Source organism: Ixodes scapularis, unplaced genomic scaffold (assembly GCF_016920785.2).
Source record: "Ixodes scapularis isolate PalLabHiFi unplaced genomic scaffold, ASM1692078v2 PGA_scaffold1__304_contigs__length_218370807, whole genome shotgun sequence".
In the NCBI taxonomy this organism is placed as follows: Eukaryota; Metazoa; Arthropoda; class Arachnida; order Ixodida; family Ixodidae; genus Ixodes; species Ixodes scapularis.
In genome coordinates this window covers 80860211-80886567 of record NW_024609846.1, presented here as the reverse complement: position 1 = coordinate 80886567, position 26357 = coordinate 80860211, and the positions used below count along the sequence as shown (strand labels likewise).

The following is a 26357-nucleotide window of genomic DNA, read 5'->3' as shown; positions in this document are numbered from 1 at the left end:
AATTAGAATAACCCTTTGCATACAAAAAAAAAATAATTCTCCAAACCTAGACATGTTAGCTTCAAGGTCTGGCCACACTGTCCACAAAGTCGAACCGGTCTAATTTGGTTATAAGTTCGAAGGTCAAACCTCGAAAGTTCGAGCTAAAAATCCAGTTAGACAAAAGTTTGCGACACCCCTTAGTAGAAAGGTCCCGGATGTGTGCGGCGGCGCTGCGGTCGTATACGGGCTCGAAGATCCGATCGGTTCTGAAGGCCTTCAGCGAAAAGGTTTGGCCGTTTGGCGGTATGGCAGCGCGAAGAGGTTCCTGTTCCGAACTGACCTTTACCCCACGTCGTTTCCTGTCGTTTGTGGCCAATGAAGTGTCATGCCGAATTATTGTTCAATCGTGAAAGAAAATGCAATGCAAGCCGCCCTGGCTGCCCACTTCATACAGCCAATCCAGAACATGCTTTCGTGGCGCCCTCTCGAGCCGTCGACACAGAGTATGGCAGCCATGAGCACTCGCTGAGCTCACTAACACTCTAGTTCATGGCCACTCAAGCGACCAAGGACGTCGTAGAGGAAAGTATTTTTTGCGTATTTTTGCAATTTTAATTTGCCTATAGGGAGTATTCACTGGACGCCATATTTGTGGGTGCTGTTTAGAGCGCATGCTCAGAACGAGCTCACATTAATAGGCTACTAAGACCGGCACTCTTGCCGGTGCGGAATGCACGTTGCAAAAGAACTGCGGAAGCTCGCCGTCAGCACGCGCTCAGCATTCGCGCACACAGATATGGCGGCCAGTGAATACTCTTTATAGCTTTTAAAATAAAGTGAAATTCGAAAAAAGAGAAGTTTATGTTACTACGTTCAGTGCAAATTAAAAACCAGTAAAAAAGTCCTTGCAGGGCCCCTTTTGAGACGAGACCAGCAAGCAGGTTAGCTTTTAGTGAAGGAACACTGGTGCAGCATCCTTGTGACATCACATCGTGGCCGCATGGCTGATAATCAGTGTTGCCATCCCTCTCGCAGATAGTTTCGGTTATGCCGTAGATGCCCGAAACCAAACTTTCAGCCGCGATATTTATAAAAAGCACATAATATCAAAATGATACCTTGTAATTCAGGGACACTGCTTCAGCTGAGAACAGTCGCAATTCCAAATTATAAAAGTATTGACCGTAGTTGCCTTTAATGAATATATTTACAGAATTCCAGTTACATAATCACTCCTTGCCCTGTTGATGCAAGGTGGACTTCCATGTAACACCAGCTTGCCTAAATTTCAAATTAAGAAAAAACATTTTTACAACAGAATCTTCACAGCTTTTACTATTGGAGTCATCGAGAAAAATCTAGCATACCTGGCAACTACGCTTTGCACGGTTTCGACTAAAATGTTTAGAAGTATATTCACAAAGCACTGCAATGACCTTTCTCACACAAAGTTGCTTCTTGAAACCGCTCAAACCAATATTTATTAATGCATCGACGGCACAATAACATAACTGCCCGAGGACGCCCCAAAAATATTCGGGGTCATCTAAAAACAGAAAACCCCATAGGTTCTGATAGTTATACTATCACAAACAATTCCTTAGAACAAAAATCACAGTATGTTCATTCTTTGCCCAACGAACACGCCCCCAATTCTCTGCACACAAAGTATGAGAGCAAATTGGAGCCATCCTGCAGTCATAAGGATAATCCCTTTAAATGTCCATAAAACAAACAGCTCAAAAAGATTTGCATAGACTCGAACACCCGTCCAATGTTCGGGTAATGTGTGCGGTACACAACAACATAACAAAAATCAGGTTTCGCTATGGAGTCTCTGGATTCTCCATAAACAGGTGTACGGACAAGCACAAGATGTCCAACAGACCTGCAACGGTGATATCTGGCGGTTTTGGAATGTCCAGCAGATCATCTTTCAGTTCGAGTATCCAGGACATGGCCTCCCACTTCAACGTCCAGAAGTCGACGCCATTTTCTGAACAAGCAGAAGTGACGAGATGCATGCTGGATGTCTACAAGAAGGAAAGTGTCTACCGGGCAACCAGTGGGCGGTTTCAACTTGTGAACGTCCCGCAAGCAGACAACTTCAGGATGTCCAACAGCAGACATCTCAAACTTGCAGTTCAGTGCTCACTTGGAAAACCCATTGGCTTTCGAATGCACATCCGGGAGACAAAAGAAATGTCCAGCGGGAGTCCTGGACTTCCAGACATCTCGACTTGGCATCCGACAACCTCAGTACTTTTCTGCCTCCTGTGTGGACGGATTCTGCTCCTCGGGCACCAAGCCCTCAAGGTCGTCCTGAAGTCCCTCGTCGTCCTTGAGGCACCCTCTTCCTATGAGCCATGGCCGGATGACCACGTTGTTGTAGAGGAACATGCCAAGGATGAGGACCACGAAGCCCACGATCTGGGTCCAGTTGAAGGACTGCCAGCGCACGGCCAGTGAGAACACCCAGATGACCAGGGTACGTACACTGTCCAGCACCATGCGCGTCGTGGCACTCAGTTCCTTGGTGACGCTGATGCCGGCAAAGTTGAAGAAGGAAATGCTTGCGATGGTGCCTGCAAAGAGCCCACACTCAATGCTCTGAAGAGAGTATGAAACATGGGTAGCTTAGCAGCCCAGGAAAACAGCTGTGTAGAGACCGAGGGCAACTATGTTTCGAGAATCGTGCTCTCCCTCTTATTTTGTAGAGTTTCGTCAGGCTTGTCCCCGATTAGTCAAACCTGTAATGAAAATGCGCAAACTCTGATGACCTGCCACCTGTGTTGACTGAATCTGGATGCATACTGTAAGAACAAGCAATTTCATTTAACATTTATGCCGTGCTACCAGCTCTGAAGTGATGACATGAGCACAGTGACCAGGTTTCAGATTGAGGTTATTGCAGTGAAACGAAAAAGCAGAAATAGAAAAAAAAAATGTCATGGAAAGTTTTGTTGTGCCTGGCTCATTTAAAATGCTCTCTTGTTCAGCTAGTTCTTGAAGCCTGTTCACGAGCATAGCGGAGTTTGACGGAGATTCCGAGATGAGTTCCTGCCCCCTGGTTACGAGTATCAAATTCTGAGAGAACTCGAGTCCTGAATGCAACATCCGAACGAAAACCTGGTTCAATATGTTCGCGCAATACAGGAACTCACAAGAAGGGCGAAAGGAAAGGTACACGCTGCGGCGGTGTCGACCAACGACCTTGTTAATACTAACTTCATGTTTACAATTTACTAATAAATGTAGCTTCACGTTTTCCGAAATCCTGGATCCGTGTTGTTCCGCCGGGTTGGGCATGCAGCAAGGCAACTTTCCCACAAGCCTGATGTGAAAATAATGGCCCATCTTTCTGAAGGCAGCTATGTGCATCAGCAATTGTCTTGGCAGGTAAACATTGCAACATTCAAAGATGTGGCTCGGCTCGTTTAGACAACTGCTCCGTCAACATTGGAAATCGTAACATCTGTAGACAGTGCCGCATGACTCGACTGTGCTAAATATCGACACGTCCCCCACTTTTATGGTCACCCATATTCCGAATTAATAATACTACCTATTTACACCATAAAGATGCATTGCAGAGTGTGCATGCTACTGCATGACTAACATATTCTCCATTTTTGTAGGCAGCAAACTGTACAATTTGAAGAAACATCATCGAACAGTGTGTTTCTCGGTTCTATTTAGAAAAAAAGCATGAGCACATTGCGCCACTAAGTCACAAGAGAATGACTCCAACTACCACACCAGCCTCTTCTCTGATAGTTTAGCAGATATCTTGCATGTAGACAAAGCAAGCCAGTGATTTTGCTCCAAAAGTGGTGAACCAATACAATACACTAGGCCATTTTCCTGATTGTGAACTACAAACTCTCCCAGACAATATGAAGAGGTGCAACGAACAGGAAGTGTTGGTGCCAGCTAGCCTCTCAAGAGGCTCAGTCACTGAATGACGTAATAAGGAAATTCAAACCTGTACAGCAAAGCTTGAAAATAGATATTTAGCTGGAAAGCTCAGGGTGGCCAACTGCCATTTTCCTGAGGCCTAAGAGACCTCGCCGAACGAGTCTCTTAATGAAACATTAGCTGACACTCTAAAGTTCTCCAGGAGGTTTCCTTCCAAGGTCTTTCTACCAATTTCAAGCATCTTTGCAATTCACACTGATCTCTGCTACTACATACGGCAGGCTTCTCACGACTGCAAGAGTGGCCAGGATTCGTATCTAGCGATTATGTTTGCACAGTCCAGGACAGTGCTATAGCGAAGGCCAGGAGTAGCTCTCAGACGAATTGTTTGTCTTGCCACGGCCCGTTCTGCCAGAAAGCTCACCCAAGACTCCGAGAGCCACCTGCCAGCTGTTGTAGATCTGATAGAAGCCATCAATGGCATCTTCCAGCTGCCCTCCCGGGTTCTGGAAGATGGTATTGCCCACGGGGATGAAGTACATCGGCACCAGCAGAAGGCTCAGCACCACGAAGCCAAAGAAGCCTGCATCATCGCGGGATAAAAAAGGACTGGTGTCAAAGTTTCGCCCAGCGATGCCACCATTGGTAAAAACAAACAGACCTTCCCACCCAACTGCCTGCAGTGGAGCCACCCTGTACTTGTTGACAAACTTCTCTTCAATCACCATTTGGGTTGCCGTGATCACCTGCGCCAGGATGATCAGCAGGTCACCTGAAATATTGTAAGGTTATTGTGATGGCCACTCTGTTGCAACTCAGCTATCACTTCCATCCTCCTTAGACTTACAATTCTTTATCATCTATCTATTCCATCCTCCCATGCAGTAATGTTAGTAATGGCACCTTGAATGCCTGTGCATTCAAGGCGCTGGTTAAAAAAAGCATGCTAGTAACTAGATTACGAGCATATGCCTGAACTTCACTTTTACACCGATATATCTTTGCTATATCAGACTTTAGACTCTTCACTGCTACAGTAAATTTAGGCTAATTCGGCCCCAGATGATTAAGAATGTTTCGATTAGTTGATTCCATACATTTCTATAGAAAATATTAGCCCCTTTTCAGCACTATCATATAAAGGCAGAAGTAACGCAGAATGTATTGAGTGTCGGTTTCCGGAGATATCGCAGAGATGAACCCATAAGCACTCGGTGCCTCGGCGGCGCAAATTTTCTAGTGTATACACTTTTCCGAGAAACACTCGACCCCAGGGGCAGCATTTTCGAGCCCAGTCACTGGGTTTGAGGCTAAACTCTTACCAGCGTCCCTGCTAACCCTAACCGAGTGGACTGTGATTTTGATAGGCGCAGTTTCAAACACTGCTCGCGGCTAAATTCTCATCTTTTACCGCTGTATTTTGTGTTTCATGGTGCATGTATTTTCCCGAGGTCAGTGAGAAAGCATTGTACCACATTTGAAAAAAAACAAAAAGCAATAAAAAACCTATCAACTATTTTTGTTGGGTATGCGCGCGACAGAACGAATGCGACTAAAATGTATAAAACCAGTTTTTTTGTTTTTTTTACGATAAGTGTTGACAGCGCTGTGCGATTTGCTAGATGTCAAACGAAAAGCGCTTAGCTGTCGAAAATAATTTATAACAGATAAAAGAGCCGAAAGGCATGCATTTTTCACGCTCGCAAATAACGTACGTGTTTACCGATGGACAGGACACTGACATACAATTTAGCGAGTGTTAACACTGGAACAATATATTGTACGTACCACACGATGCAGCGTTATCTAAAAAGAATTTATTTGAGAAAGATCTCAAATAACAGTCACAGTTGACGACAGTCACACCTTGACGATCGGACGAAATCCCAGATGACTTCATTTTGGGGCACGTTTTGGGAAGAGCTTCCATTTTTCACAACAGCACCAAGGCAAAGGAACGAACGCGACTGACCCGTTTCCCACCCCAACCCGGACAACTATTTTTGGAGATGATTGAAGATTCTACGCGGATTATCTCTGGGAGGGGGGAGAACAATGTTCGCAAAATCGCGTCGAGGGCCGTTTGACGTCCTTCACCACTTAACAGCCTTATTTCTCACAATGTAAGATAACACAGAAAGGGCACGCAGCACGTATAAAAAAATTAAGTGGAAACTTTCAAGAGGGGCTAGAAAACGTTGAATGCAAAACCGCAGAAACGTAGGTAGAGAACCGCGCTGAGGGCTCTTCACAGTCTAAGAGAGTGCCAGAAAATTTCTGGCTGATAGAGGGCGCTAGAGTCTCACCATCCGCATCAGCATCAGCAACATGACGGCGGCTTAGGACATTTTTTGGAAACATGTATAGCATCTCTGAAAGAAAGCCCTGCCAGAGCTAACGCTCCAGAAGATTGAGAAGTTTCACGTTTCCTCGTTTCTCCCGAAGAATGTGCCTGCTTTCTTCCCCCCCTCGCCTCCCGCATACACTCCCACCATGTGTGAGTGTGCTCACTCAACACCTCGCCTACCAGAGACCAGCACAGAGCAGACTGGACACAAGTTTAGTTGAATGCTGCTGCAGCACTCGAGCGATTCCCTTTTGTTACAGGAAGCAGATGGAAGCCAGCCAGACAACACGTTTGTGCATCCAAACGAGACGAGTAATGCGTTGAATCTCACCTGTGATGATGCTGTTGGTGCCCTTGGAGGACGTGCTGCTGTCCGGGAAGAGGATGTCCGAGAGGCCCACCACCACCAGGCCGCACATGACCAGCATGATGCCCACCCACTCGTAGCCCCGTAGCCGCCGTCCCAAGAAGGCCACCGACAGCAGCCCCGTGAAGATGATCACAGCCCCTGTAAATTACGGGGGTGGGACGCACAATGTTCAGCCGTGGGACGGTTACGATCGCCCGGCTCGAAACTTTTTCTAAGAGGATCTCTCTAGAAGGTGTAATGTTCCGCTCAAATACTTCGCTTCATAATTTTTTTTTTTTAAGTACACACACAGGACAGATGTGTCCAAAAGTAACTTTCTCTGTAAAAAATAAATTAAGAAAAAATTATTTGGAGTACAATATCAGACACATTTTGAGTTGGGCGCAATTTGGAAGCATAATTCCATTTTGAGAGGTCGACCTCGAAACAAAAGGTGGTTTGGAAATCACTCCCAACTTTGTCCCGAGGCAAACATGTGCACCAGCCTTTTTCGAAGAAAATTCATTTCGGGACATTACGCATCGTATCCAGCCACTTAACAAAAGCTTTTTCTGCGACTTTCTGTCTCCCAAAGGACAACTAAACTTCCCGTTTCTAATTTTCTCATGGCGATGCCGGAAGAAAGGAGCCAGAGTTTGCAATGCCTTGAAAGTTACATTTTGAAAATCGGGGACTTTCCAAAGTTTTCAAGGACTTAACTGTTGTATGGGTGACACAATAAGCGGGCAACAGCTAGCGCGCGCTCGTGCGTCTCGCGCCACTGTTCCTGGGCGCCATATCTATCTGAGCCAGCGCACCGTTTGCACCACCCGCTGCTATCCTGCCGCTCTGTCACGCCCGTGACTATGTGTCGTACTCCGGTAGTCCTGCAATAAAGATGTGCCAGCGAAGAACCCCATCGGCCTGTTACTCCAGATACCACACAGTGGCGACGAGGACACGGATTTCGCTGCTACAACGGGATGCAGAGACCGTCGGACGACTCAGCAACTGAGGGCCTTTCAACTGATGTTCCAGTATCTGGCATCTTGAATCAAGGACCAGAGGACCGGAAGGCAGTCACGATGGCCTTATTCGGGCAAGTCGAACCTTTTGATGACACGAAGTGTGATTGGTTATCCTACGAGGAAAGGTTGCGAGCCTTTTAGAGAGAGAACAACAGGAAGGGGAATCGGTCGGAAAATATGTCGCCGAGCTCAAAAGAATGACACAGACGTGCAATTTTGGAAGTAACCTGGAAGAAACCCTCAGAGACAGATTCGTCAGCGGTCTGAGTCGTGTTGACATTCAGAGAGTTTTGTTTGCCGAAGATGAGAGCCTGACATTCAAGAAAGCTGTGGAAAAAGCGTTAACTATTGAAAGAGCCACCATGAATGTGCAGGCGTGTCATAATAAGGCGGACAACGACCAACTCGAACTGCAGAAACTGACGGCGGTGAAACCGAAAGCGGTAGTGGGGGCTCAGGACAAATGTTTCCGTTGTGGGTCCCCTAAGCACATTGCCTCGTCATGCCCGCACCGTAACGCTATTTGTTATCGCTGCAACCGTGAGGGTCACATCCAACGTTTCTGTAAAGCATCACTGGCCAATACACCAGGCAGAGCAAAACAGTTCAGAAACTTCTCCGCTGAGGAAGAACAGAGTGAAGCGATATACGGGCTTCAAGACAGAAACATGAATGCACCGTTCTACTACACGCTCAAGGTCGGGAACGCTCCTCTTCAGATGGAACTAGACACCGGTGCTGCCGTGTCTATCATTTCGAAACGCCAGTTCCAATCGTTGTTTCCTCGCACAGAGCTGTCTCCGGCGTCACTAATACTGCGCACGTACACCGGCGAGCGTGTCAAGCCAAAAGGAGTGGCGACGGTGGACGTAGAGTACCGAGACTTCAAAGGAAAACTTCCGCTTCACGTACTGGGAGAAGATGGGCCACCTTTTCACATTCTACATTCTACGGAGTGACATTCTACGGAAAGTTCCTCCCAGACCTCTCGACCACAATAGCACCGCTGAACGAGCTACTAAGAAAAGATGTCGTCTGGACCTGGAGCAAGCGCTGTCAAGACGCTTTTAACATGGTGAAGAGGCTTCTGGTTGACGCACCTGTCCTGGCACACTACGACCCCAAGGCAGACCTTCAGGTGTCATGTGATGCCTCGGCATACGGTCTCGGAGCCGTCCTGTCCAGGGTGTACTCCAACGGCGACACACGGCCTATCGCGTTTGCGTCGAGAACCTTGACATCGAGTGAAAAGAACTACAGCCAACTAGAAAAGGAGGCACTGGCTATTGTGTTTGGCGTGAAGAAATTTCACATCTACTTGTTTGGACGATCCTTCGTGTTGGTCACTGATCACGAACCGTTGCAAACCATTCTTGGTCCAAAGACGGGAATTCCGAGCATTGCTGCCGCACGTCTGCAGAGATGGGCTATTACCCTTTCCGCCTATCAGTACCGATTGGTTTACCGACCGGGTCGACTCAACGTGGAGGCGGACTGCTTGTCACGACTTCCAGTTCCTGGGTTTCAGGATGAAGACTACGAGGATGACGTCGCGGCGTTTCTCAGTCTCCGCCTGCAGTCTTTTCCGGTAAGCCGCCAAGAGATCGCACAATTTACAGCAAAAGATAAAGAGCTCTGTCAAGTGGCAAGGTTCCTTGCCGGTGCGTGGCCCGCAAAAGTAGAAGATTGTCTGAAGCGTTACTCTGCAAGAAGAAGCGAGCTGACGTGGCACCAGAATTGCCTTTTGTGGGGAATGAGGGTTGTGATCCCGAAGGGACTGCGCGAACGCGTACTGGACGAGCTGCATGAAGGGCATCCTGGAATTGTAAGGATGAAAGAACTGGCACGCAGCTATGTATGGTGGCCGGAGGTCGATGCGGATATTGAATATCGCGTCAGGTCGTGTGATACCTGCCAACAGCAGCAGAGTCTTCCAGGTCCAGCCCCGCTGCATCCGTGGTCCTGGCCAACTCGTCCGTGGCAAAGGCTGCACTTGGATTTTGCGGGACCTTTCCAGGGCCGTCATTTTCTCGTGAGCGTCGACTCCCACTCCAAGTGGCCCGAGGTTTTTGTGATGAACAGCACATCGGCCGAAGCAACTATTGAAAAGCTGAGGGAGCTGTTTAGTCATTTCGGTCTGCCAGATGTTGTTGTCAGTGACAATGGCCCCCAATTTTGTTCCCAAGAATTTCAGATTTTCTTGCGAGAGAACGGTGTGAGGCACGTCAGGACCGCCCCCTACCATCCATCAAGTAATGGGCTGGCTGAGCGTTTCATCCGCACCCTGAAGGAGGCCTTACGAAAAGAGATGCCGGGCCGGCCTCTGTCCCGTCGACTAGCAAGTTTCTTGTTAGCTTACAGAAACACACCGCACGCCACAACCCTTCAGAGTCCTGCGGAGTTGCTGCTTGGGCGGCGGCTCACTACCCGTCTCGACAGACTGCGACCCTCTGCAGAGGAAACTGTTCACCGCAAGCAGGACGTGCTACAGGTGAAGCACAGTGGCAAACACCGACACTTCGTGCCGGGTGATAAGGTGTACGTCAAGAACTTCCGGCCGGGTGAGAGGTGGTTGCACGGAGTCGTCATGGCTAGATCCGGACCGGTCTCCTACAGGCTTCGCGTGACCACACCGCGGGGGACCTTCGTGTGGCGGCGACACCAAGACCACCTGCGGTTGCGGGAGAGCTCTACCCCAGAGGAGGAGGAAGGTGGTTTGCTGATACCGAGTGTCCTGCCATCATCGCCAACCCCAGGGCAAGGGGGACTCGTGAACGAGCTGCCTCCAGTTGGGTCACCGGTGGTAGAGGGACAAGACATGGGACCAACTCCAGTCTCCGGTCGTTCCCCAGCCCAGCCGCAAGAAATTCAGCGCCGGTATCCCGAACGGCAACGGCGTGCGCCTAATAGGTTTTCGCCTTGAGAAGGAAGAGAAAAAGACGAGGACTTTGTGTTTTTTTTCAGAACTGTAATTATTTTGTATTTAGTATGTCTGTACTTTGTACTTTCCAGAACTTCAATTATTCTCGTGTTTTGTTAAATTGTCATATCGTGTTACTTTGTGAGTATTGCACTGGAACGCCGTCGAATGGTATTACTGTGCTGAACTAAGTGTGGGGGAGTGTTGTATGGGTGACACAATAAGCGGGCAACAGCTAGCGCGCGCTCGTGCGTCTCGCGCCACTGTTCCTGGGCGCCATATCTATCTGAGCCAGCGCACCGTTTGCACCACCCGCTGCTATCCTGCCGCTCTCTCACGCCCGTGACTATGTGTCGTACTCCGGTAGTCCTGCAATAAAGATGTGCCAGCGAAGAACCCCATCGGCCTGTTACTCCAGATACCACATTAACTAAGAAGAAGTCATGCTGTGCAGTGCCTTCTGCAGCCTGACATTTTCAAGCCTGATGGTTTTTTAAAGGTTTTGAGACCCCCACGAAAGAAGAGCCATAGCGGGCAGTCGCAGCATTCCCTCTCCTACCGCAGTTCGAGGTGGGGAAGGGAAGCCGAGCGGAGGCGCCTGCCTGCCGCGGCAGAGAGAAGGCCGGAGGACACTCACCCCTAAGCATCTGGAAGCTGGAGGCATAGGTGAGGTTGAGCCCCACGTACATGATGGAGGTGCCCACCAGGTCGCACATGGCCGGGGGCAGGAAGATGAGGGGGCTGAACTCCCGACTGCCTGTCACGCTTGGCGGCAGCTCCACCGCCTCGCCGCTCTTGGCCTTGCGCGTATAGTGCCACATCACCAGCTTGAAGGCCAGCAGGCAGGACAGCTCTCCCAGGAACATGCCCACAGCCTGGGACATTCCATTCATTCATTCATTGCTTGCACCCTTAAAGGGGTATGGAAACGAAAATTGAAATATACAAATTTCGTTCCAAAATGAGTCGAGCATGACGAATAACCATAAATGATAGTCGCACAATTACATTTTGAACGACTGGCTATATTTTTCGTTCCAAACGGTGCACTCCAGCAAGCGCTCGAAAAGAAGTGAACCCATGATGCGTCATGGGACATCCAAAGCAAACAAAAAAAGAAATTCACAGCATTTGTGACGTAGTAAGGCTGGAGTGGTTATGAGCTTTGCCATTGCTGGCGTTATGGTGGTGTCAACACGTCACAACCGAGCCGTTCAAAGTACCCGTGGGGTGACGAACGTCGTGCACGTCACATTCACGTGGCCCATTCTCCCCCTAGATGATCAGCCTGTTGCTCAAAACGCTGACGAAAATTGCTCCCCCACCCCGGTAACCCTCAGCTGACAAGGTGGCGGAAGCTATACGCTTGCCGGACCAATCAGCCGCCTCCCTTTCATCACCTGACTACATTCTCTGCGCATGGGTATGCACGAGGGAGCGTGATCACGTGGCAAAAGTGTAGCTGGCCCAACGAGCCAGCTACATTCCACAGCACTGTCAGCTTAGGGGTGAACGGGGTGGAGAAAGCAACTTTTGTCAGAGTTTTGAGCGACGGGCTAATCTCCTAGGGGGAGGATGGCAATGTCCGGGTACACAAACGAGGGTCCCAGCAAGAGGGGACCCGCGCTTTGAAGTCTTCTTTAATTGTTTGGTACAATGTGTGATTTGTGAGTTCAGGAGGAAAGCCAAGAAGGAAAAAGTAGAAAAATCGTGAGCATACTTCCAAAGAGCGGCGCTGCTCCGATGTTTAGTGGGGCTACATACCGGTTCTTGCTATGTCTATGTAGCAAGATCCCCAACATTGCTAGATCACCTCCCAAATAGGCTTTACAGGCATCCACCAGGTGCACATTAAAAGATTGTTTAATTAGCTTTAAATTTAATTTTCTTACGCCTTTCAACGAAAGACTGGTGTTTTTGAGGTTATGCTGCAACATGCAACACATTAAAGCTAAAAAATGAGCGCTAAAATTTCGTCTTCGTATCCCTTTAAATGCCCCATTCAGGGGCATTAGATGAGGGAGGGATACATTTTAAAGTTATCGAAAATATAAACGGGCGGTTTCCAGCTTACAGCCCAAGAACACGCCCACCATCTGGGACACGAGAAGGTCATCAGAACATCGCAGTGCACAGGGTCATGTTGAATACAATGCGCAGAGCACATCTTCAACCGGTGTGTTTAGCATCCTATGCAAGCTCATCTGCTTCTTGCACAGGAGTGGTGATAACGTCAGAACACAGAGCTCGTATTGGCAGATTAAAAAAAAAATGGCGAGTAGACCTCGAGGTATCTGGCATTAAAATCTACCCGCTATCCTTTCAATCAAAGCCAAACAGAGCTCGGCATCGTTTTGACACCACTGCAACTCCTTCGCAAGAAGTAGACGACTTGCACACTGTGCATCGCGAAGTTGCAACAAATGACATCGCTGGAGCCAGTGTCATGCTGTCGAATGTTGCGATCCTGGCACTTGGGCGGAGAAGTTTAGGCTACAAAGATGTGCAAACACCAGTGTCGACGTCATTGCGGCGTACCAACTCCTGACAGCTAAAACTTCCGTCCACTGTCTGGCTTCAGAACAAGCCTCAGCAGAACAAGCGTCCGTGGCCTACATTTCCGCTGCTGCATGACCGCCAGGATTGCGGCGGGCAACAGCACGACACAAGCAAGACATCACCAGGAAGAAATCAAAGGACCACAAATGAGGATGCAGTAAGAGCACCAGTTGGAGATGCGTTCCAAGCACCGTACAATAATGGCGGCACTCGACAGGAGGCATCAAAGTGATGCTTCCAGTCAAGCGATTTTCGTAGCTCAATCTTATGGCAGTAGCAAAGGTGCACCACGTTGTGGGAGGATTCTCTATGCGGACTATACAGGTCAGGGTGGGCTCAGATTTTGTGGACATGCATACTTTTGGTAGCCACCACACATTGTTATTGGGCTCCAGTTCGGTGCCAGAGTGGTAACCATGAGGTCTGCGGTGTTGCTTACAGAGGGTGCCAGCTCCTGCTTCATACGACATCTCTGATAATGTTGGGCATATTCCAACCCAAGCAGATAATTTCTTGCCCATCAAATCAAACATGAATCGTCAAGATGTATTATCTGCAGAGTGCGACACAGCATGAATGAGCAGTCTACCGTTTTTCCCCATTTCCGTTTTGCATCTAAAAAGATGTCTTTAAACTATAGTGTGGTTGAATGTGCTCATCATGGTCACCATCTTTACTGGGCAATATCCCCTCTAAGCAAGATGCAAAAAGGCGTCGGTGTTATGTTTGCACAGTGTTGTGCAGTGTACATGAAGCTGTCTTGCATCTGCATTCTAAGCGAAGAGCATGAGCAGTTTAAGCAGCTAACAAAATCAGCATTTTATTTATTCACAGCTTGATCTCAGAGGTGCCTAGCAGAATTTGAGTATTAAATTCCTTAAACTTATTTATGTACAGGGTGTCTCAAATTGCAACGAGGTTCCTTTAATCAACCGCACAGATTGGTTTCTTAACGCTACAATTTTGTGCAGCATTGCCCTTAGGTGGTGCCTTTTTTCTAGAAAATTAGTAAAGAGCAAACTTACCTGAGGAAAAAGGAAACAAAGAAAAAGGCTTAATTTAACTCCTATAGAAGTGCAGCGAAGCTACCGGTCTTCAAACAATAGAGCGCCGTTTGGCACGTGAGACAAGGGATGGCGCAAGCGGTCGCGATGCCAACTGCCGCCAATGAATGAGCATACGGTGCCGAGAGCCAGTGGCATTAGCAGACAGTCTTTTCGACTCAAAAGCAGCGCGCGTTCCGTCAGTGGCGACAGTTGCAGAATCAAAAACAGGAGCGGTAACAACAAGGAACTGCAAATCAACGACATTAACCCAAAAACGAAAACAGTCAAACCAACCCGACAAATTATTTTTTTAACTGATTATCTGTCCAAAGTATTTTAAGTAAGAATAAAATTGTGCATTGGCAACTGACATTGAAAAAGCTCGCGCCGCTTTTGAGTTGAAAATACCGTCTGCTATAGTTGACGCTGGCTCTCGGTGCCGATGCTCATTCGTTGGCAGCAGTTAGCGTCGCAAACGCTTGTGTCATCTCTCGTCTCTCGTGCCAAACGGCGCACTACTGTTTGAAGTCCGGTGGCTCCGCTGTGTTTCCATAGGAGTTAAAGGGGGACCAGCAGAAATATTCTTCCGCCTGGCGGAAAGTCCTCCTCGCCCTCTTTCTTCTTGTATTGTAGCACGGCGAGGCGAAGGGAAAGGTCCCCTTTTGCGCCGGCTTCTTCTGAGAGGATAAGCCGAGAAAATCCCCATTCTGAGCGACGGGCGATGGGTGCGGCAGCAGCGACCTCGTGACTTACAGGTAGCTTCAGCTCCTATCGCGTAATCTGCCCATTTTTTGGCGCTCACCAAGCCTAGCCCCTCGGGTGTAGGTTTTACGGAGCTGCAAGGCTGCGCCCGCGCAGTCACCGAATTTCAACTGTCGAAGGTCTTTGGTTTAGCCTGTGGCAAAAAAAACGCAAACTTGAGAGCTGCGATGCATCCCCGCACCCGTTGAAGGAACGTTTCATAGATATTTTCGGTTGATCAAGGAGCTCAAAAGACATGCGCGAGAAGTGGTGACTTGAATATGTAGGGATGACTTCCATCTTTACAAAACATTCCATCTTCAAAAAAAAAAAAAAAAAACGGCTTATCACGCTCAAAACTGCCTCAAATTAAGATTGATGGAAAAGAAAACGATCTACCAGGCGCGGGCATCTTCTAGAAGGTCTCTGTTTTCTAGCAGCGAGCACGAATATTATGTGCGTAACTCACACTATATGATGGCCAACGAATGTAGGTGACATTTATATTTACGCATCCCAGCAACCACATGAGGTGAGAAGAAAGCAGTGGTGTGTGTTGATACTAAAAAGTTTTAGTGGATCGTCTTTAGCTCTTAGATAACCGCACCCTACAACAATATATAAGCTATAACCTTTCTGTGAGCATTCTTGATCGAGTGCGGCTATCGAAGCGTCTGATGTTATAGTTCAACGTTGCTTAAATCGGTGCTATAGCACGTGCTGCCACTTTATAAAGTATTTTTGAGGCATTAAAAATAAAAAAAAAATAAATTAAATGTAGCCGATTTTTTTTAACATGATACGTGTTTGTAATTTGTCTTTGCAAACACATTTTAGGTATACTGCAACACAGCACGGACAAACTATTGCCGGTCTTTCTAATTTTGTTTTTTTAGAAATAAATTATGTTTTGAAAACTGTCAATGCAACTATCCAACCTAAGTGGCAGAGCTCAGTGCTAGACAATACATGTTGCTGGGCAGAAATAGTAAAAAGCGCCGATGTCGCGTTCGGGCGAAAAGTGCCACGTAATGCACGCGTACCGCTATAAGTGCGTCCGGACATTTCATCGAACGCCGTTTCATTGATTGCCGTTTTATCAAAGCCGTTTCATCGAAGCCGTTTCATCGAACACCGTTTCATCGAACGCCGTTTCATCGAACGCCGTTTCACAGAAGCCGTTTCATCGAACGCCTTTTCATCGAACAACGTTACAGTCTGTAATATTTTGGAATTTACTTTAATTTTTATACACAACTTCATCTAATTCTCTCTTTTTTTCTTCTTTTTTTAGTGTTTTTATATCACTGGGTGCAGTGGCAAGATAAGTTCCATCATGAACCTATCCTGCTTCAAGAAAGCCTCCATGAAACAATGACCCCTCTCCATGTCACATCAAACAATTAAAAATGAGGCAAAAACAGAAAGCACAGACACTTAAAAGCGTTTTAAGTGTCTGTCCTTTATTTGCAGCGTCGTCGTTTCAGTCATGTATGTACATGAGTAAAGATATTCAGTAAGTCCCATACCCAATTGTTTTTATTTCTTTTTATGCCAATTGCTTTTATTTTTAGTAATTTGACACCACCTTCAAAACAATTTCCAAGTGACTACCTTAGTCTTAACAAATGCAAGGTGAAACATCTATAAAGCACTGTTATGCCCCAAAACTCGGTACAGAGCCATAACAGAGAAATTCGATGAAACGGCCCTTGGCGATTCAATGAAACGGCGTTCGATGAAATGTCCGTTCATTCGATGAAACGACTTTCGATAAAATGGCGAAAAAGTGAGGTTCAGGCTTGGTCGGAGATTGCTACGGTTACACTCGTATGTTTTTTCAGTTCTATCTCGCATATATAAGCTTCTTGCTCAAATAAACAGGGGCATCTGACTTTTCGCTCATCTTGGCCTTTAGCGCAACTGTTAACAAGTTCTAAAACAGTCAAAGCAAAAGTGATTTAATTAGCTCAGGATTATAGGTTGAGCGAAATATTTACAAAGTTCGAGGTTCCCTGAGTCGTCTTTTGTATTCAATCCCCCCCCCCCCCCCCTTCACCACCACTTCCTTCCTCTAAATAAACAACGTAGATTATTTTATGAACCACCAGTAATAGAGCGTACTCGCAAAACGTCTATTTTGCGTAAGAGAGCGTAAGAAAGGCCTTGTTCAAATGTTCGAGCAATGAACTGGTCTTCTTAGTGTGCGTGACACAGCTAGCACAAACACAATATTGACATTTTTACGCAAGGGCCATGCAGAATTTAGTGTATAAGAACAAATTGATGCCTCGTAAGTTGGTGGCCAACGAAAGCACTCTTTACCGAATTGCTTGTTTAAAAATAACAACTTTTCAACCATAAAAATAAAACAAAATATCAACACTTTTTTGGGGGCCACTAAATTTACGGATTCACTCCGTTAGCGTTGATTGTGCAGCGGTATGCGTACATTACGCGACACTGTTAGCGCAAACACGACATCGGCGCTTTTTGCTAATTTCCCCAGCAATGTATCGACTCGCACTAAAATCTACCGCTTAGCTGGGATACTCGCATTAACAGTTTCCTAAACATCATTCACTTTTAACAAGAAAAAAAAAGTGGGAAACACCGGCGATAGTTTGTGCTAACTGCGTGGCGTAGGGTACCGAAAAGTTTTTTACAATGTTAAATACAATTCTGTGTCACGTTAAAAAAAAATTGTCTGCTTTTGCTTTAGTTTCTTTGAGACACCACAAATACTTCGAAGTGGCGGCCCGTGCTATGGTACCGATACAAGCAACGTTGAACCACAACACGACACGCTAGACTCGCCAAAAACGGTTTTAATATTGTCTTTTCCGCTCCATAGCCGTAATCAATAAGGAATGTAAAGAGTGAGTCTAGCTGACATTTCGTTCTGGGGTTCGGACCGTACGGTTATCTAAGTGGCTAAGCGACCCACTAAAACTTTCTGAAATTGACATCCACCCTTGATGCCCTCTCAACTCAGGTGGTTGTTGGGAATGTGTAAATATGAATTTCATACATTTTGCTGGCCATCATGCTCCGCGAGTTAGGCACACAACAGGGCATTTTAGTAAATCGTTTTCAAAGGCCCGCTGCCACTTCAGGCGCGCGCTTCAGAGAATGCATCGAAGTGGCAGCGCGAGCTCTCGCTAGATATAGCGTGGCCTGAAAACATAGTCTGCTAAAGTTCTCCAATAATTTGTGCTCGCTTCTAGAAAACAGAGACCTTCTAGAAGATGCCCGCGCCTGGTGCATCGTTTTCTTTTCCATCGATCCCAATTTGAGGCAGGTTTGAGCGTGATAAGCCGTTTTTTTGAAGATGGAATGTTTTGTGAAGATGTAACTCATCCTTACATATTCGTCACCACTTCTCGCGCATGTCTTTTGAGCTCCTTGATCAACCAAAAATATCTATGAAACTTTCCTTCAATGGGTGCGGGATGCATCGCAGCTCTCAAGTATGCGTTCATTTTACCACAGGCTAAACCAAAGACCTTCGACAGCTGAAGCGCAGCTTTGCAGCTCCGTAAAACCTACACCCGAGGGACTAGGCTTGGTGAGCGCCAAAAAATGGGGCAGATTACGCGATAGGAGCTGAAGCTACCTGTAAGTCACGAGGTCGCTGCTGCCGCACCCATCGCCCGTCGCTCAGAATGGGGATTTTCTCGGCTTATCCTCTCAGAAGAAGCCGGCACAAAGGGGAACCTTTCCCCTCGCCTCGCCGTGCTACAATACAAGAAAGAAAGAGGGCGAGGAGGACTTTCCGCCAGGCGGAAGAATATTTCTGCTGGTCCTCCTTTAAGCCTTTTTTTAATTTTTTTTATTACTTTTTCCTCAGGTAAATTCGCCTTTTACAAATTTTATAGAAAAAAATGCATCACCTGTGGGCAACGCAGCACAAAATCTTTGCGCGATAGGTTTAAGAAACCGATTTTTGTGGACGATTTAAAGAGCCTAGCCGCTATGAAACACCCTGTAGGTATACTAAAAACTGCATTTAACCCCTTGCCTACCGTAAAATACCGGGCAAGCGCTCACTCAAAATTTTGAGATAATCATGAAAAAATGGGGGATGGGCGCTTGTCCGGTCATCAATTCTACATATCAATGTACTGTGCATATGTTCTCAGATTTTACGAATTTGGGAATGGGCGCTTAATGTGGTATGGGCGGATGCACGGTATTCTATGGTACTCATTTTTTCTTCAAGGAACAAACAGCAAACTTAATTTTTTGAATGGGCAATTTGCATTAAAATAAGGCAAAAACATTTCCTCAACTTCCAGAAGTGGTATCTTGCTCCAAATCAGGACTTGTGGCCTGAGTCCCATTGACGCACAGACGCCGAAGTTGATGGAATGCTTGCAGAATTCACATCGTTTTCATCACTCCTGTCACTGTCCATCAACCTATCATTTGATTCCAAAAAATCGGAAAGGCTGAAGGATTTGTCGTCACATATGCCTCAGCATTCATCACTTCCAAAAAGACTTTATATCTTCAGCTGACCTACGCACGAAAGTAGCGTTGTTTTAGTGAAAACACTTACAAGCAACTTTTTTTTTTCCTCGGCTAAATGGAGCGTGTTCTTTGTGTCAAACAGCCCAACAAACAAGCAAACAACCGAAAGTAAATGGAGCAACAGGGATGGTTTTGCCATCTGCTCGAGAGTGCACTAAGCAAATGCCTTAACCGAAAAACGACTCACACTCGTGGTCGGGCTTTATCGTCCGTAAGCGGTGACATGAGTGACACTCATTAGTAGGCAAGGGGTTAATAGAACACGAGCCATGTGTGCCTGGCACCAACATTATAAGATGCTGCTGGACAAAGCTAGAAGCAGTATTCTATCTTGCTGTATCTTGCTGTCTTATATTACCCCAGCTTGTTACAGCCTACATATTCCCTGTAATGTATCTTCTGGACGGTTAAATATTTTTATGCCCTTGTTGGGGATGATTTAGGGAACATGAGATTCCAGATCTACTTTAGCCTGACTTTTCTTTCTATGGAACCCATTAAAATAACGAAAACTTCGTCATTCTTGTCCAGCTCGCTTGCACCTTTGCATTTAATTGCATTATAATTAGAACTTCAATGTTGTTGCAAATGGTGGTCTTTCAACAATGCCTGGGCTACACTGCTGCCCTGCATGTGTTTCAGATTTAGTGTTCAGGCAAATTCCTCCACATGGCATATTTTACTGCCAGCTTTCCGCGTGTTTCATACATTTGTAACACTGCTTACATCGGGACCTTCCCAGCCGCACAAACCTTGATCACATGGTAACGGGTCGAGCATAAAGTGCATGTCACGAAACGTCCTCAACTTTTGCACATTATCATTTTTTATTTCACACTTGGTACACAAGACTGATCATTGGCGGAGCCACCCTACAGGTCCAACTGTGTGAATTGCAGGCGTCAGTATTATAAAGTAATCAATGCAAAGGTGCAGCGAGGTGGACAAGAATAACGAAAAATAATAACCTATGGTAAAGTGGATAGAAAGCTTCAAAGCGTTGCCACTCAACGGAAAGTTCAGACCTAACCGCTAACAATCGGAACAAAAAACGGTAACGCAGATAAAGGTTCCATTGCCAACTGATTTCGTGCTTGCGTTGCCGGCGAAGGTTTATCGGTGATTTCCAGGCTTCACAGCGGTAAGTCGATAAGTAAGTGGCCTCATTAGCTCTCGCACGCCGGTGAAGCGTGCTACCGTACCACCGCAAACGTATATACCACGCGCAGCTGTGGCAGTCGAGGGAAAGAAAAAAGAAAAAAACAAAAAGCTCCGACAGCATGTGTCACCGCTCCGGATAAAGTGACAGTCGGGCGCGTGGACGGCGTAGTGCCACCGCGGTGCAACGTTCTTACCTGAAGAAACGGGTGGTCGAATTGGCGCACTATGCCGTCCCTGCCTGCCGAGTACGAGTTGTCGGCCCATCTGAAATTTAATAAGCGTTCCTCACTTTCGGTTACGCGACCCGAAGAAAAGTTTGCCGAGGGGGTGGGTTCAAAAACGAGCTCACTCACTTGGTCGCCAGCGTGTTGATCGAGCCCGTGAAGACGAGCATGACCGCCAAAAACACCTGGTACTTGGTCCACGCCATCGCGAGAGGCTCGAAAGCGTCCTGAAAATCTTGTCGCCGAGCTACTGCTGCATCGAGGCGTGCGCCTGGAGTCTCGCCGCCAGCCCCCGGAGTCCGTGCGGGCACGGTGCTTGCCGGAATCTCAATACGCCCACCGAAGTCGTCCCTATCTTCGGCCTATCGGAGTATCGTTGTTTTGAGGGATTACCGAAAAGATACGACGCTGTCTTTCTGCGCGCTGCTCGGGGGACGCGAGGGGATTAGTCAGCAACTGTTCGCGACTTCGCAACTGTCCTTCGACGCACGCCAGTTCACTCGGAGATACAAAAGAAAAATCGTCATTGCCCTGCTTGAGGCGGATCCAGCGGATCTGGCGTATCAGCGTATCTGTCAAAACTTCCACTTTAGGTCCTTATTTCAACCGCAAGAGGGCACAAGCGTCGGCTTCGGAGTTTCGGTTTCGTTTTTCTACCGAGAAATCGAACGCGAAGTGTTCAATCGAAAGTTTTCCAAAATTAACGCGCAGGCGAGCCGATGCTGAATAATTACTAGAAAAACGTCCAGATACACGGGATACAAGAAAAGGTACATCAATATCTCAAACACAGGAGCAAAGTTATTTGCATACCAAACCTGCCGAGCAGGGGCAGGAGGAAAAATGTTTTCTCTCCCACTGTAAAATATTCTTCCTCCTTCTGTCCCAGTCTCGGGTTAAAAAGTATCATAGTAAACTTTGTAATGTGCGTAATTTCTTTCTTTTTTTCTCCCTTTTTACATTTGGTTTGCGTGATTAAGGAAAGCATAGAGATGCAGGCATTGAGTTCTGAAGAGGCGTCTATTTGTGAGGTCAATAATTTAGGGGTGTCGCGAACCGGCCGCGGTTCGAGTTCGACCAGGTTCGACTTTTTCGAACTTTTGGTGGAAATTTCGACGAACCTTTTATTGAGGTTCGACTCGTGTGCGCAGGCGCGACAGGCTGGCCAGTTCATAGAGTTATTATGGGCCAGTTGGCTTCGGATTGGATGATAATGGCTAAGAGATGAATTAAGTGCAGCGCTGATTGCAACGTTACTAAAACACTCAGTTGGGAAACTCGCCGTCGAAACCCGGGCCGCTGGCGTCCACCGAGACCGAGCTAAATGCGACAACAGCGCCACTCTTTTTCGTTTGTCTGTACTATGTTCACCTCGAGCTTTTTGAAAGCCTGTTTTTTGCGTAAAAACAAACAGAAAAGACTCTTTTTGTATGAAATTTATTGGAGTTTAGTACCAAATGATGGGCTCGTGATGTTTTTATCATCTTTAGTTCGCAAGGTTTTGCGGAACAATTAATATTGTTTTTATAAAACCATGCCTCAGCGGGCCTTTCAGGTAGCGCGTCCCGACCTAGGTGCATTTTAACTTCATTAGTTCAACGCGGCGCGTCCGCCGGGGAGAGGGGGGTCCCCTGTCAAAGCCAAAAATAGAAGTCACGTGCAGTTTCTCGAGTGGCCGCTGCGGGAGATATGGTGGCGTTGTGTTCGTCATGAGCTCGGTGCTCGGAGACAGATTGGGGCCATATTTTTAGGGCTGTCTCTATGGGAGTTTCCCAACTGAGTGTTTTAGTAACGTTGGCTGATTGGTTATTTCCAGGGGGGTAAAGGTGGGCGAGGAGGAGTGGCAAATCCCGTGCGCCGACACCCGGGGTCCCGAGTGAACGATCGCAAAAGAGAGCGACAGAACACGAGAGAAAGAAAGCAACGTTGCCATGGTAAACGCGAAGAGTGAAAACTCTCAGCAATATAAACAGTGATAATTTAACGTTGTAAACTAAATTCTGAGCTATTCTAACGCTTATAAAAAGCAATAAAGTCATTACGCTGCATTAACTTCCCTTCTGTCGAAATCCCGGAAATCTGGTGGTTGCGCAGTTTCGTATTCCTCAACCGCGCCCAGCCGCGCCCCACCGGCGAAGCCGGGTATATGGTTTAGTTTAGTGAGTTTAGCGTTAACGCGAGGCCGTATATCTGCGCGCTATGCAAAAAGAAAGCTTCGAAAGGAACGCGCATATCTTTCCACCGGTAAGTTCGTGGATTGTTGAAGTTCACGAAACTGCTCTGATGATGTAACCGTGTTTGGGACCCCGAGAGTCTGCCTGCATGATCCGCCGCTTGCGGCAGCCAGAATGTATGGGAAAATGGCGGACCTTTTCCTCTAGAGTTAGTATGTATGATCTCTATGGTTATTTCAGTTAATACAGCACAAAACAATTAAGTTATTAACTTCTTCAGTGATTAGAATTGGTTTCTTTAATTGCAACTGTTCATAAATTTAAAAATAACCCTTCGCATAAAAAAACATTTCTCCAAACTTAGACATACTTCTATAAAAGTCTGGCCACACTGTCTACAAAATCGAACCGGTCGAATCTGGTTAAAAGTTCGAAGGTTCGTCGAACCGGTTCGACCCAGTCGAACCCCGGAAGTTCGACCAAAATATCTGGTTCGACAAAACTTCGCGACAGCCCTGGTCAATATGGCTTGTAGATTCCCGTATGTTGGACTATGTTGGACAAACTGGGCGCTGTGTCAATGACCGTAATCTAAAAAGCACAAAACAGCAGTGTGTCAACGAGGTCGGAGTGCAACAGAAGTTTTTGGTAAAGAAAGAGATCAATTCAAAAGGGTGGTTACCATCTGGATAACCAATATCATAACCTAAACCCTGAGAAAAGAAGAAATGAAATAACGGACAAGACGTTATTTGATTTTTCATTGTCTTAGGGTTTAGATTATTATGTTTCCTAAACAGCTCGCTTGCATACTTTCGCTTTTTGCTTTAGCTCCTTGGATATGAAAATTTGATAAGTGTCGCAACTCCAGCGCGCCGCTCGCCCTCCCGCGGCCGAACGGAGAACCAGAGGAGCGGGGACGGCAGCGGCGACGGCGGCGTGGAAACAGTGGCAGGGACTCTGGGCCTTGATGCGTGAAGCCGTTTTAACAAAAAAAGTGAGCGCGTTAAGAAAGAAATGCTTGTGCTCCGCCTAGCAAGAGCCTTGCACAAAGGACCGGGAGGTCTAATTTCATTAGGGACTTTCGTGTATCGCATATGCTGCGGATTTCTAGTCTTGTGCATGGCCGGCAGCTCAATCTGTGCTCAACGTGACGGAAAACGCTCCCGCTAATAATGAAGAACTCTATAGCACGGTCTACCGAAAGCCTCTTTGCCATAAGTAGGAGAAAACTCGTCGCGCAACGGTATGTCGAGCAATACAAATCGGGAATGGGTTCGCGTTTTGAGGCCGTTACAAGGAACATGACCATTTATTCCAAGCACTTTAAAAATGACAGAATACCCTTACTTGCTTTCAAGTAATTACAAAGCAAATAAAGAAATGCTAGAAGCATTTTAAGCGCGTCTGTGTTAGCCAGCCGTTTGTGACGACAGCTTAGAACGCGCAGTTTTGGCCAGAGGGACCGCAATGTTGCGAATAACACGGTACAACAAATGTACGGTTTTTTGATAGAGCAATAAACAAAAAAAAAACCTAAAAACGCCGATTATGTTAATAGGCAGTTTTTTGCATAGCGTACGACACCCCTATACTTCAGTTGGATGTACAGCCCACTGACGATCAACCGGCGCTACCAACTTTCACGAGCGGCTTGATAGACGAGTTGTGCAAGTTATTCAAATAGCTTAAGTAAGTGTAAATGGCTATAAAAAAAAAAAAAAGAAAAAGTAATCGTTTTTTTTTTTTTTGGCCCTACTGCAAACTTTCGGTGTTTTTTTTGTTTTGTTTTTCGGTACTCTTTGATGCTTACTTTAGCTGTTTCATATCTTACATTGCGCCGTCATCAAGCCTCTCGTAAAAGTTGGGGCCGTCAGTTAGACGTCAGTGGGCTGCACGGCGAACTGAAGTTTTGAAGTGTCGTAAATGTGACAAGAAACTACAACTTTTTTTTTTTTGAGTGATGAGCACGGCAACGCGTCTGGCGCGCACTGAAAATTGTGCTTCAAAGGCGCAGCGCGAGCTTGCGGTCGCAATGCTACACGTACGGTAGCCTGCGGTAATAAACGTTTTATCAATAACCATAAAGCAGTTTGATTACGTGTTGCAATACACTAAAACCGAGACGGTGAGCAGCGATTTGAGAGGCTGGGACGCGAAGACACCAATACTGTGTATTGCTGCTCTTCCGAAGCTTGACGGTTACCGTTTGGGGCTCTCTTTTTAGAGCACGAATGGCCAGGCAAAGCGCAAACATATCTTCATCACCCTCAAAAATATTGTGCCACAAGCAGTAACGTGGCCGGTGGCTAAAACGCGCTCGCTCACCACAAAGCTTCGCACTTTAAGGTTTCTGCAACTTTTAAATAACAGCATGCTCGTTTTCCTAACGTTCATCAACATCTCCGTGACCTGTAATATGATCCCTCCCTAACCGCTTCGCATTTGTAGACAAATAAGTAATTTTTAGCGCGCTGAACAGCGTCAGCGAGCAGGCGCACGGGATATCCTGGAGATTCTATCCCCGTCTCTTCCGCCATCTTGGAACTACCGCCCGATTTGCGATCTTTTTTTATTTGTTTAGTTCTTGGTTTCTGGGGGAAGATCGAGGTGTCCCTCTGTTGTGTCCGGTGTACGACGTTGTTGTTGTTGAAAACTTTTATTACACATCACAGAAAAGAATGGGGAAGGGAAGCCCGGAAGGGGGAGTGAGAGGGATAGAGTGGATGTGCACCCTCAGTTTTGTGGTTGCCGATAACGACGTAGGTGCTTCGTAATAAATCTGTAGCTATGTTTAGGACGTTAATTGTTATGTTGTCCCTTCCCTTGTGTCTGTCCCCCCCCCCCCCCTTTTTTTTATTAGTTAAATGTATTTGGCCGTTTTTTTTTTTTCATAGTCACTGATTTGCCTCAAAATTGACTCAAGTCAGCGATAGGCTGAACTAGTTCTTCCGATGTGACGTCTGATTTTCTTTTTTTTTTTTTTTATTTAAAGGATATTGTATTTCTAAGTTTCGTCTTCACCGTGTTTTACTGGAAATTTCTACTGCCAAGATTTAGAATGTGTCACTCAGCGGCAGGCACAGGGTGCACAACAAAGTTGGGGTGCACAGGGTCCCAGACAACTTCAGCATGGACATCTAAACTTGTTTCAGAGTGAATAAAAAAAGAAAAAGTTTGATTGTATGAAATCAATGCTGTGGAAAGTCACTCAAGCACTAGGCTCAAGAGCACGAAAAAAAAAATTCACCACATGTTTTATTTCGAAGACTGCCTTGTCGGCCTGTCTGCCTTCCAGTGATGTCACGCCACTGGAAAGCGCTGGAAAATTGGGATGTTGTTTTGGCACTTTTTTTTTTGCCGTTTTTTTATGCC

At 46.6% G+C, this 26357-nt stretch overlaps 2 protein-coding genes across 3 annotated transcripts; one reads left to right on the top strand and one right to left on the bottom strand.

Moving 5' to 3' along the window:
* Positions 1-1142: 1142 nt before the first annotated feature.
* On the bottom strand, positions 1143-21395 carry LOC8038981 (solute carrier family 35 member F6). Of its 2 annotated transcripts, XM_002413031.5 has the most exons (7): positions 20938-21395; positions 20779-20848; positions 11182-11419; positions 6579-6755; positions 4562-4672; positions 4325-4483; positions 1143-2567 (listed from the first exon to the last, which is right to left on the bottom strand). In XM_002413031.5, exons 1-7 carry the CDS (start codon positions 21012-21014, stop codon positions 2239-2241), a joined length of 1161 nt encoding a protein of 386 aa, XP_002413076.1. In that variant the 5' UTR covers positions 21015-21395; the 3' UTR covers positions 1143-2238. The 2 variants fall into 2 exon arrangements, with proteins under 2 accessions (XP_002413076.1, XP_040361100.1); XM_040505166.2 differs by having other exon boundaries at positions 4325-4672; positions 20938-21363.
* On the top strand, positions 9669-10961 carry LOC120840889 (uncharacterized protein K02A2.6-like). Its single transcript, XM_040211662.3, has one exon. It carries the CDS (start codon positions 9699-9701, stop codon positions 10545-10547), a length of 849 nt encoding a protein of 282 aa, XP_040067596.2. The 5' UTR covers positions 9669-9698; the 3' UTR covers positions 10548-10961.
* Positions 21396-26357: the final 4962 nt, after the last annotated feature.

Excerpts from the sequence above, each read along its gene's own strand:
- LOC8038981 (XM_040505166.2), bottom strand. The coding sequence starts at position 21,014 with ATGGCGTGGACCAAGTACCAGGTGTTTTTGGCGGTCATGCTCGTCTTC. Across the intron at positions 11,420-20,778 it reads TCGACCACCCGTTTCTTCAG|GCTGTGGGCATGTTCCTGGG; the intron begins GTAAGAACGTTG and ends GGAATGTCCCAG. Across the intron at positions 4,673-6,578 it reads CACCAACAGCATCATCACAG|GTGACCTGCTGATCATCCTG; the intron begins GTGAGATTCAAC and ends ACAATATTTCAG.
- LOC120840889 (XM_040211662.3), top strand. The coding sequence starts at position 9,699 with ATGAACAGCACATCGGCCGAAGCAACTATTGAAAAGCTGAGGGAGCTG.